The 13,375-nt window shown below is 36.3% G+C and overlaps 1 protein-coding gene across 1 annotated transcript; it reads right to left on the reverse strand.

Annotated features, from left to right (window-relative positions):
• Positions 1 to 3,370: 3,370 nt before the first annotated feature.
• On the reverse strand, positions 3,371 to 4,358 carry TAS2R16 (taste 2 receptor member 16). The gene has a single exon (XM_003261260.3). It carries the CDS (start codon positions 4,296 to 4,298, stop codon positions 3,423 to 3,425), a length of 876 nt encoding a protein of 291 aa, XP_003261308.1. The 5' UTR covers positions 4,299 to 4,358; the 3' UTR covers positions 3,371 to 3,422.
• Between the last annotated feature and the right edge of the window lie 9,017 nt (positions 4,359 to 13,375).

Consider the following 13,375-nt stretch of genomic DNA (forward strand, 5'->3'; position numbering starts at 1 on the left):
TGGAATGCAATGCACGATACCTGACAAGCAATCTCAGAGAAAATGTAGAGGCATTTCACATCTTACTGATTTTTTTGTCTCCTGTAACAAAGTTATTTAATAGATTGTGCTCCAAAGAAACAAATTTTTCTCTGACTTCGGTGTTCAAAAATATTCCTAAAATGACCCTTTCCCAATCCTTGATGGCATTATAGATTCCATAGCTTTCTAAGAATTTTCTCATGTTTAGACTTTAAAGATTCAAGATCAAACACTAATCTCATATCCAGTTAACGGCTTCTTCTCTTCTCCTATCTTAGGCGTGGTATAGAGGCTGGAGAACAGTAGGGAAAAAAGTGGGGTAAATTCGTTCACTCCCCTATCACGTCCTCTCCCTTCTTCTTTTTGTTTTGTGTGTGTGTGTGTGTGTGAGAGAGAGAGAGAGAGAGAGTTATCAGGCAACACACTATACTATTAATAAAGAGCATTATATAGGATAAAGTATTTACAAATTGGACAACACAGATGCATTAACTCCTTGGTATCTTAATTTCATATCTAGCTAAAGGAAGCTGTCAAAAAAATTTCCTAGCTTTTGGTCACAATCTTTCTGTTATTCTTTTCAAAACATCTCCTTTTTATTTATTTATTTTTGAGATAGAATTTCTCTGTTGTTGCCCAGGCTGGAGGGCAATGGCACGATCTTGGCTCACTGCGACCTCCACCTCCTGGGTTCAAGCAATTCTCCTATCTCAGCCTCCCAAGTAGCTGAGATTACAGGTGCCTGCCACCACGCCTGGCTAATTTTTTTTTTTTTTTTTTGTATTTTTAGTAGAGACAGGGTTTCACTGTGTTGGTCAGGCTGGTCTCAAACTCCTGACCTCAGGTGATCTACCCCCCTGGGCCTCCCAAAGTGCTGGGATTACAAGCGTGAGCCACTGTGCCCAGCCAGTATCTGCTTTTTAAATCGTATGTTTTTCTAAATTAAATTTTTTGTTTCTTTAAAATTTATCCCTTGGTTCCCTCTCCTCTTCCATTGACTTCAGATTTGGCATTAATTTAAATAAATCACTTGACCTTCTTAGGTTTATTTTCCAGCTAGTTTGGATTAGGTGACCTTGATTTGTCTTTTAGTCCAAAATAAGAAAATGTAAGTAAAATCTTTTTGTGAACAATTAGGTGCCATTAATATAAAGATTAGTTATTATTTCTGTTTGTATTTCATTTTTTTTCTGATTTCTGGATCCCTTTAACTGCTTCTAACACTCCCACCTTATGCATATCCTGGATAAGTTTTCCATTGCACTTTACTCAAAAGAAGACAGTGAGAGTACTAAAAATATTTAACAGCTTCTGGAATAGCATCTGTGTGTGTGATTGTGGAGAGAGGGGGTGTTCTTTTTTTCCCGTTCTCTATTTATACACATATGAGAAGAACGGTTTCTATTTATTTCAGCTATCTGAGGTTTTTGAACATGCAAGACCTCATCTGGATGTGGATACTAATGACAAATAGCAATAGAATCCTAATTTCACTGGCTCTTGTTCAATCTATTCCAGCAGGATCCCAAACCCTATAACGCACCTCCCCACCAGCCTCCTAAGCATTCCTGGGAGTCAACTCAATGCCAATATCTACCTTTTTTTTTTTCTTTTTTCTTCTCAGACCCATGGTTAGGACTCTGCTCCCCAGTCATTACTGCATCCACCAGGTTTTGTCCCACCTTCTACTGTAGTGAAACCATTGGACCTAAGGAGATGCAAGGCTGACAGGGTGCTTCCATGGAGTGGGACAGCATGCTTCACTCCCCTCTCTGTGCAACAGTAGGAATGCTGCTGAGATATGCCAAATGGCACAGAGTCTTTGGTAAAAGTGGTCTTTCAGTTTTTACTTATGTTTCACACCCTCAGTTTCAAATATGAATTTGACTCAGAGACAAATCAGAGTGATAAGCCCACAAGCAGATCAGAATTTCCATTCCTTTCCAGGACTAAGCCATTTTTTCACAGTCAAGCTTGAGATACTTGCATCCTTTGCACCATAAGATGATTTGCTTTCAGGAGGTGTTTCAATCTTCTAACGGCAGAGCTAGACAATCAGTTCACCAGACATGCCCAATATATACAAAGGGCAGAAAACATCATATTATTAACACTTGGTACCAGAATGGTGTAAGAGATGCAACTGGCTTTAAGAAGAACACCTTAATAAGTATCTGGGGTGGACAGAGGCTGAGACCCAAAGGCCTAGTGGTTGGACATTACCAAGACACATAGCTGCTGGTAGTTAAGGGTGAAGAGAAGATAAATGAGGAACGAGATGCCTTGGAGATAAGGCAACATGGGGTCCTGCAAGGGAAGAAGGTATGAGAGAAACGTGTCAGATAGGGAGGCAGAAAGAACGTCTAAAGAATGAGTATGTCTTATAGGTGATTTTTCCCTGATTACTGTGTGATTTCTGTATTCTTATTCATTTTGGGAGGGCTTTGGACAGAATAAAAAAGTGTAGAAAGTGAAAGCCAATGCCAGTCAAATGTTATGAGCTAAGAGTGGTTCTTAGCTGATATCTGGGTTGTATATGGGAAATAAAACAACTATGTCTCAACATGGAGGTGTTCCATCAAGTTAACTCCAACTTATAATACAATAGAGAGGCAAGAATTGAGCCAATGGAAACCATTTATAGTTGTATAGTTGACACAATTAAATTGTCAATATTTGGGGAGTTATTGAGGATGAATCTGGATTGCGTAAATTGTCTGCTATTCTGGGGAAGAATATAATGTTTTGGCTAATGGAAATGAAGAAAGAGTTAAATTTTGACTTGAGTTTTAAAGAGATAAAGACATGGCATTTGGAAGAGAAGCAAATAAGAACATTTGGATCATTAGATAAAAGTCCAGAAACAGCCAGGGGATAGAGAAAGAGAGAGGGATGGAGAGAGGGAGAGAGAGAGAGAGTGAGGGGGAGAGAGAGAGAGAGAGAGACACCCCTTGACTAAAGAAAGTGAATTGAAGGCTTAGTATGGGAATCATTTAGGGTACAAGCAATATGTTTCTGTGGGATGGTATTCATATTCATGTGTGAAGTAACTGGCAGTCATGGGAAGGTTAAAGTAATGTGTGGACACCATGATTTGGACTGTCTTGTGTAGAATATACCAGGTGTACGATTCCAGAGTTGGCAAGGACTAAGGAGAGATGGGGCAGTCTTGAGCAATTTGGAACCAACCTGAGGATTGTGAAAGGGAAAGGAAACCAGTGGAAAAGGATAGAGAAAGTGTTGATTATTTAGAAATAGATGGCTGCGAAGATGGAAGGGAATGAGGCTTGCATTCGTGGTGATTCACTATGAATTGATAAGAGCAATACTCTCTACTAGTATTAATTATATCAATTTCTTGGGAGTCTTTTATCCTGTGCCTCAGGCAACCTCTAGGCCTACTAGCACTTTCCCTTTAGAATCCTTTTCAATGTAGGGCTGCTCAGCATCAGTGAAGTGGAATGCATTAAGATGAAAGCATAGACAAAAGCTTCCCAGACCCATAACCAACATCTCTTATCAAATAAAGTACCTATAATGGTGATGAGTATGATTAGAAAGTAAGAGGTAAACACGATAAATAAGATGGCAAGGAACCTCAGGGCAGTGAAGTGTGCTTTCATGCTTGGATTGCAGTGACCAGTGCTATGATGTTGTATCTGCTTGGTCAGTGATGCCATGAGCAAGATGGTGGAGGCCAGGAACAGGGCGAAAGGAATAACCAATGCAACTGTATGAGCCTGGAACTGATACTGATGAAACTTTTGAAGTCTGTCAATTACAGTGCTGTTTCTGGGTAGATGCTCCATGGTGAGTAACTGAATTTGGACGTAATTCCCAATAGCTGAAGGGATGATTGTCACACAAGTAATCATCAGAGAACCCAGTAATATCCAGGGAAACAACCTCAAAATTCTCCACCTCAGCCAGAGAAGGATGTGATGGGTGAAAGAAGAGACCTTGATGTAGTAGAAGACGGTAAGCAAGCTGTTTAACCAGAATGTAAGGATATTAAAAAATTCCCAGGCGATTGTTAAGTTGCAAAGTACATGATTCAAATTAAAATAGGAGCAAAAATTGTTCAGCATTGATGCCCACTGTAGACAGAAGCGAGAGATGCCCAGGCAGATGAGAATCATGTCCACAGGCATCAGCCTTCTGACTTGCAGCCATTCTCTGCCCAGCACTGCAACAATTAAGCTGCTCTGCACAATAATTGTCAAGGACTCAAGCACATAGATGATCATGAAGAAGACAGTGAGTTGGATGGATATCATTCTTCTACTCCAAAGTGTCTTCCTGGACAAAGACTCTGTATCTGTGTACCAATTTCCAGGTAGAGAATGGGTTCCTGATTCCACCATTGTCTGGTGCGAGAAAACCCCTCTCTCTGGAAGCAAATTTTTCCAAGCTCATTTTTAATTTTTTCATTTTCCTATCTATAGAATTTGTTTATGCTTTGCTTGCTGGTTTGCTATCACATCTGAATGTAGGGAAATGTTGTTTAAATGTGGATTCCTGCTCCTGAGGTGATTTGATTATTCCGAAAAGGCATACATATTTCATAACCATGTTGTTTATTTCCTCTTTTTCTGAGGTGCACTTAGCTTATTTCCTTATCTTCTTTAAATGACATCTTCACTCTTTTAACCTAAAATTTGTACAACAGGAAAGATGAATCCTTCCCTGTTCATTCATGTCCTGCATGATGTTTCTGTTCTGTTGAGTGCAGTACCAAAGCGAACCTCAGAAGTCTATCTTCCCAGTTCTCATGGCAGCTAGTGGTGGATGCTACAACCAGTGTGAGGGTAAATAAAAATGATAATGAAAAGTCTTTCCTCTGAAATTCCACAAAATTGCTGAACCCCAGACCTTCAAGTATTTCCATCCAATGCAGGCCACTCTCATAATTCCCCACTGAATTCCCCCACTCAGAGAAACTGCAGAGAAAACATTGCACACAGCCTCTCTTAGCTATTGTTCTGCCAATTCCAATGCTTTGAGCATATGCCTTACGTATTTTCAGGAATTGTTCTGTCCCATTAACATCACTGTTTTCTTTTTCTCTTACATGGCTAGGTTCTTCTTGTCACTGCTCCCATTGCTCAGGAAGAATTGAAAGAGGACCCTCTTACCACTAGTAAAGCATATTACTTATAAATGTGCAGGAATCATTTCATAGCTATACGAGCAGGCTATAAAAGGAATACATTTTCCTTCAGTTCAAAACAACTCTTCCAAATAGACACCAAATATGTAATAAGTGGCTTCAGAAGTGAGAGGTTATTCTAATTGCTAGTTGGTGACAGAGACAAAGTGAAAGCCATTGACCTTATGTATGATAAACTCAGAGTCTGCATGGGCTTTTTAGTCATTCAAGGAAGACAACACAGAAGCAAGCAAACGTGAATCTTAGAATTCTTGAACACAAAACAAGAAACTACTGAACTCATGATGCAAAGGTAAGCAATAGCTTGAAAAATTACACCAGAAAACAGAATTAAGTGTAAGAAAGCATCTGCTTTGCATTCTCAATAAAATGCAAGAAACAGGAAATTAAAAACTGAGATGACAAAACAATATATATTATTAAAAGGTGAATTGGTTGAGATGTATCCAGACATAAGAAGGGAGAAAGATGAGAATGAAATGTTGGTATGTGAAACATGCAATAATAGCATTAACCTCTAATTTATGTCCTGAATACACTAAGCATGTTGCCGGCTATATACACTGCCCCATTCTGAGTAAACTTGGAAGGACTACGATGCTCTCAATCTCTGTCTGAGGGGTTCTGAAAGTGTGGCCACCATACTACACCCCTCATGACTGGATCCCAGCCACAACAGTATGACCAGGAATGAGTTTCTGTCCAAAGCAGCCCCTCATAGACTGGCCTGCTGCATGAGAGATGGCCTGGCACTACTCTACTCCACTGGAGTGTTTTCTCTGTGATAGTGGCTGATTAAATAACCCAGATACTCTTTTTGGGAAAGTTTGAAGGTGAGACATACAGTGTCCATAGACTGGTGATTGATGTTCCCTGGGGTTAGGAGTTGAGAGTCTGGCTCTTTCATCATGTGTGCAGGTGAACCTTCTGGGGCCACCTCTGGGGTCTCCTCATTGCAGTGATCCCAATTCTGGTTTGCCTTCTTCCACTCTCCTCTAGCTCACACCCTTTACCTTATCAGACAGGGGATTGTTGCCCATTAACTTGTCCTCATTGGTCAGGTGCTGGCAAGCTGACTGAAGCTCAGCTACCTTCTGCAGTGTACACTTGATCTATGGCAAACTCAGGCATTCTTTTCAGTAAAAATGATAAATGGCAGGAGGCCCATGCCTCTCTACTCTGTCATCTCTCCAATTCTCTTTCCCCCTTCTCACATAGACATGAGGGAAGGCCCACCAGTTTGTTTCCTAATGTCCCATGGGGAAAAAGAATGCCAATTTATGTTTATAAGCATCTACAATCTTCACTGTTAGAGATTTTGTCTTTTTCTCATTCCTGAGCATACTCTTAGTTTCCTCTAATACTTTATTTACTTCCCCCTGAGGGATGCAGACTGTTGTATCTTATTTGCAAATTTGATAGGAATAACTTGCCCAATTCTAGACTTTGCTATTATCAAGCAAACATTATATATATACATATATATTATACATAACGTATGTGTATATATGGTATATATATATATATAGTATATATATATACTATATATAGTATAGTATATACACATACGTTATGTATAATATATAAATGTTTGCTTGCTATTATCAAGCAAACATTTTATATATATATACACATATATACACACATACATATTTATATATAAAAATATATAAATAAATTTATGTATATATAAATAAACATATACATATATGTGTATATATGTATATATTTATATATGAAAACATAAAAATATATACGTATATTTATATGTGAAAACATAAAAATATATACGTATATTTATATGTGAAAACATAAAAATATATACGTATATTTATATGTGAAAACATATAAATATATACGTATATTTATATGCGAAAACATATAAATATATACGTATATTTATATGCGAAAACATAAAAATATATACGTATATTTATATGTGAAAACATAAAAATATATACGTATATTTATATGTGAAAACATAAAAATATATACGTATATTTATATGTGAAAACATAAAAATATATACGTATATTTATATGTGAAAACATAAAAATATATACGTATATTTATATGTGAAAACATATAAATATATACGTATATTTATATGCGAAAACATGTAAATATACGTGTATTTGTATGCGAAAACATGTGAATATACGTATGTATTTGTATGTGAAAACATATGAATATACGTATGTATTTGTATGTGAAAACATATGAATATACGTATGTATTTGTATGTGAAAACATATGAATATACGTATGTATTTGTATGTGAAAACATGAATATACGTATGTATTTGTATGTGAAAACATATGAATATACGTATGTATTTGTATGTGAAAACATATGAATATACGTATGTATTTGTATGTGAAAACATTGAATATACGTATGTATTTGTATGTGAAAACATTGAATATACGTATGTATTTGTATGTGAAAACATTGAATATACGTATGTATTTGTATGTGAAAACATTGAATATACGTATGTATTGTATGACGTGTTGTATGTGAAAACATATGAATATACGTTGTGTATGTGAAAACATGAATATACGTGTTGTATGTGAAAACATATGAATATACGTGTGTGTATGTGAAAACATATGAATATACGTGTGTGTATGTGAAAATATATGAATATACGTGTGTGTATGTGAAAATATATGAATATACGTGTGTGTATGTGAAAATATATGAATATACGTGTGTGTATGTGAAAATATATGAATATACGTGTGTGTATGTGAAAATATATGAATATATGTGTGTATGTGAAAATATATAAATATATGTATATACAAATATATGTATATACATATATTTATATATAAATGTATATATTTTATATATACACACATATATACACATATATAATAAATTAAGGGTGTTTCTAGATATTAATCTTTTTTGATATGTGTGTGTTTGTGTGATTCATTAAAAAACTTTGAAAACAGGAAAATAAAAGAGCAGGCAATTCGCCAAAGGGTAGACAATAATACCAATGAGTTCATAAAAAGATGCTTAACCTCCTTAGTAATAAGAAAAATACAAATAATACTGAGTATATACTTTTCATTTTTCTCATTGCAAAAACAAGATAAAATTTGAATATCAACTCTAAGAGAAAATATTAAAAAATCAGAGTCTTTATGAACCACTGGAAGAAATATGAATTAAGATAGTTACATTGGAAAACAGTTTGGTCATATTTAATAGAAAATGTACAGACCTTATTCTGCAGGCATTCTACTTCTAGGTATATATCGTATATTATAGAGAAATCCTTACACATATATAAACAAGGAGAAATTTACTAGTCTATTTATTTCAGAATTGTTGTAATACCAAAAAACTGAAAACTATGTACATGACCATCAGTTAAGTAATAGATAAAATGTGGTATAATCATATGATGGCTTAAAGCCATGTGGATGTTTGCCTCCCTGCAAGCAAGTTGGCTACATTTTTCCCTTATAGGCAGAACCTATCTCTTTCTGGAGAGGCTTTAAATGCCAGACTCTTAGTTTAATGTCTTCTTTGCCTGTTCAGTTTGGGCACACGAATCAATTCTGGGCACTGGGAATAGAGGAGAAGCCTGCTGAGACCTCCTGTGACAAACATTTCTCTCTGATAAGAACAGAGAGATTCATGAGGAGAGATTCTTTCCTCTTCATCTTGTGTTTGGTGTTATTCTATATTGCACATGATGCTAGGAGTTGTTGTAGACATTTCGTGACCCTGAGGGGAAAACAGGGGAAATTACAAAGAAACTAACACAGGGCCTGATTTTGTGTAATGCTTATTAGTACTGGGCCGAAGTACCTCTGAAATCCTGTTATGTGAGCAGAATATACACTGATAGATTAAACCACTTACAACTAGCATGTGGTACTGAGCAGGTGGGATAACACTGAGAGGGAGAAAGAAAAAGTGCTTTATTTGATAATATTTTCCTCTCATACGGGAGTATAATTAATTGAATAAACTTATTTCTGTATACCTCAGTTCCACAAGTAAAACATAAGGAATGATAAAAATGATCACCAAGATCCAATAAAAACATAGATTATAATATGCAGATAAGGCAGTAAGTGTGTTCCTATGTTCATACATAAATCATGTGTTCCATAAAAATATAAATTTAAAATAATGTAAAGAGAAATTTATTCACCAGCATTCTAACTTATGTGAGGGAAAGCAGATAAATGTGTCTGGTTATTCCCAGGAGCTGAAGCAGCCAGAGCAAGGAACAGGACCACACTTTACCCAGCTGCACTAGGTGGAGGGAGGACATCACAGAGGGAGCACTGGGTACTGAGTAGAGGGGCCAGAGAAAGGTTTGCCAGCAAGAAATAGAAATGTACCTTATGTCATGTGATTCTTCTGCTCAACTCAAGAAACTTATGGGAAAGACCATGACTAACGCAAATATGAGTACTTTTCAGTTGCATAGGGAAAGGACTCTGAATCTAGTTCTAAAGAGAGAAGTGATTGAGAAATGCCTGTGGACTCAGGAGTACAGTCTTGAAAAGCTGAGAAAGTGAGGTGTGGGTCTTGTTGGAAAAGCTGAGACTACCCCAAGTCTAGAATTGGGATTTCAGTCAAACTTTACCTGGATCTCAAAGGCTCACGTGATGATTGAGCTATGTTTTTGGTTTCTTTACAAGGGTAACCAACAATATCCGGGATTAAATTATCCTAGGATGGATGACCCAAAGTGCAACGTTAAGTATTTCTGATTTCTGACAAACTCGTGCAAAGGAGTGGAAGCCAAGCTGAATCATGCCAGAATGTTTCTTAGAATTCTATTCCAGAGTCAGACAAAATGAGCATACATGCTGAGACAACGTTACAGGATGAGAGAGGCATTGGTTTGGATTTTTAGAGTATTTCAGACAAAGCTAGATGAACTTAGTCTAAGATTTTTTCACGTCCCATTTTATTTTTAATTGATTAAAAATAATTGTTTATATCTGTGAGGTACAATGGGGGTGTTTTGATACATATTTACTTTGTGGGATGATCAAATAAAACTAATTAAAATATCCATCACTTCAAATACTTATTTGTATATTTCAAATACTTATTATTTCAATAATAGTTTGAAATAAGTATTGTTTCAAAAACAGTTTGAAATAAGTATTATTTCAAATACTTATATTTATCTCCAGAAAGAGATACTTATTACTTCAAATACTTATTATTTTAATAAGTAATTATAAAATTATTTATAATAAGCAATAGTTATTTATAATAAGTAATAACTATTACTTATTATTTGTTTCTGAATCTCCCCAGATTCAGAAAGTCCAGGGACTTGGTGGAGAAATTTTTAATGATAAACTGGAGTGATAAACACTTTCATATCCCTAAGCAATAAGGTCAGCGGACCCACCATTTCGACTTTCTTTTCAGGAGCACAGAACCTCATTTCAGGGGGTGAAATGAATGGCCTATTTTCCTGAAAATGCTGCTTCCTCCTGGGTAGGCATGAGGGAGGAATACTGATTCAGAAGTGGAGAATGTTTTAGAAAAAAGCCTAGGTTGGAAATTCCACTCATTTCTTCAATTATCTTTAAATTCCTAATGTTATACAATATTTAGCCCCCAGACTATATTAACGTGGTAACCGAAGGGCATCCCTGAATGATTGCACTAGGGAAAATAGGCCCAATACAGAGAACTATGACTTCACAGGAGAAGATGAGATACTATCCCCATAGTTAAGTCCATATAGTCCTTTTAGGTATATGAGGGCAGAAAAACCCCTTGAGATCAGTGAAAAACAAAACAAAACAAAACAAAACAAAACAAAACAAGATGTGTGTGCATGCACACACACATATTCTTACATTTAACTAATTCTTAGCCTATATAAATTTACCTTCATTACTTATATAGAAATTATATATTACTTATATAGAAATTTTTTTTTTTTTTGAGACGGAGTCTCGCTGTGTCACCCAGGTTGGAGTGCAGTGGCGCGATCTCGGCTCACTGCAAGCTCCGCCTCCCGGGTTCACGCCATTCTCCTGCCTCAGCCTCTCCGAGTAGCTGGGACTACAGGCGCCCGCCACCACGCCCGGCTAATTTTTTGTATTTTTAGTAGAGACGAGGTTTCACCGTGGTCTCGATCTCCTGACCTCGTGATCCGCCCGCCTCGGCCTCCCAAAGTGCTGGGATTACAAGCGTGAGCCACCGCGCCCGGCTAGAAATTAAAATATTTACTTAGGTCAATCAATGATAAGAGACCAATGGCTTTTAGTGGGAGCACTGACAATCAGGTTTAATTTTTGATTTGAAGGTGAAGTGCTACATAAAATGGGTGTTCATAGGTCTCTTGATTCAGCAACTAGGACATGGTAGCACAGAGTAGGTACTTAGAGAATATCTCTTGAATGAGTGATGAGTACAAGGAGAACAGACTAGAGAACTCTATATTCTACTACATTACAAGTGCAAGGGCCTGGAAAATTATATAACAAGTTTCCTAACATAGTAGAGAAATACACACTGTTATTATCTGTGATTATATTCCTAAGTCATTCAAATAACTGGAATTGGCAAAGATGCCAAAACATAAGTGTGCCCAAATTGACTACTTTTTAGTGAGAAATTTATGTTTTGGGGCATTTCATCTGAAAACAATACATTAAAACTAAATAAGACAAATGGTGATTATAAGTTCTTCTAACTCATATGTAATCATGTAACATTATGATAAGAGTGGTTCTCATGATCTGCACTGCTGTAAAATGTATATTGGCAAGCAGTGTTTAGACCAATGAGACTGGTAAAATGGATGTGACAAGTCAACAAAACCCGAATTCATTATTTCTGGTCTTGCCCCCATTAGATGTTAGTTTCCTTATACTGTTGTAGACAAAACAATGGCTCCTCTAAATGTTTACATCCTAATCCCCCAAACCTGTGAATACATTAGTGTATATGACAAGTGGGACTTTGCAGATGTGAACTGTAAGATAATAAATTTATATTGTTTTCAGCCATTAAGCTGTGGTAATTTGTTATAGCTGCAATAGGAAAGTAATACATACAGCAACTATAAGAGCCAGATAACCAAACTCTAGTTACTTTACTTGTAATTTATAGGCACCTATACTTAGTAACTAGGAAAATAATGAGTTTATACACAAGAGAAATGACAATAGACAGAAGAGACTGAGACTACTGAGACAAATCGGGTTATACAAAAAGATAGCTCATTTAGGAACTATTTATTGTATACTTGAGTTTCACTGGAAAGGCCTGTAAGTGTCAGAGTTGCACTTTGAAGTCAACTGGAAAGTTTCAAAAACAATAACTGAGGCATGGGTCCAATCTCTATATTCTGATTTGTCTGGGGTATAACTAGGTATCAGAATTTTAAAAATCACCCCACCTGATTCTTTTTTTAAATTTTTCTTTTTTTAAACTTTTATTCTAAGTTCAAGGGTACAATTGCAGGTTTGTTACATAGCTAAACTTGTGTCATGGGGTTTTTTGTACAGATTATTCTTCATCCCCCAGGTATTAAACCTTGTACCCATTAGTTATTTTTCCTTATCTTTTTCTCCTCTCATCCTCCACCCTCTGAAAGACCCCAGTGTGTGTTGTTTTGTTGTTCCTCTCTATGTGTCCATGTATTCTCATGATTTAGCTCCCATGTACAAATGAGAACATATGGTATTTGGTTTTCTGTTCCTGTGTTAGTTTGCTGATGATAATGGCCTCCAGCTCCATCCATGTCCCTGCAAAGGACATAATCTTGTTCTTTTTTATGGATGCATAGTATTACATGATGTATATGTATCACATTTTCTTTATCCAGTCTATCACTGATGAGCTTAGATTCCATGTCTTTGCTATTGTGAATAGTGCTACAGTAAACACACATGTACCTCTGTCTTCATAATAGAATTATTTATATTCCTTTGGGAATATGCCCAGTAATAGGATTGCTGGGTCGAATGGTATTTCTGTCTTTAGGTCTTTGTGTAATCACCACACTGTCTTCCATAATAGTTGAACTAATTTATACTCCCACGAACAGTGTATAAGTGTTCCTTTTTCTCTCTACCTGAAAAGGTGGCTCAGTTTCAGATCCACTGCTTTAGAGCCACCTTTGTGAAAAAAAATACCCTGCATGGGTGGTGAAAATAAAAAAAACC

This window comes from Nomascus leucogenys, chromosome 13, assembly GCF_006542625.1.
Source record: "Nomascus leucogenys isolate Asia chromosome 13, Asia_NLE_v1, whole genome shotgun sequence".
NCBI lineage: Eukaryota > Metazoa > Chordata > Mammalia > Primates > Hylobatidae > Nomascus > Nomascus leucogenys.

Excerpts from the sequence above, each read along its gene's own strand:
- TAS2R16 (XM_003261260.3), bottom strand. The coding sequence starts at position 4,298 with ATGATATCCATCCAACTCACTGTCTTCTTCATGATCATCTATGTGCTT.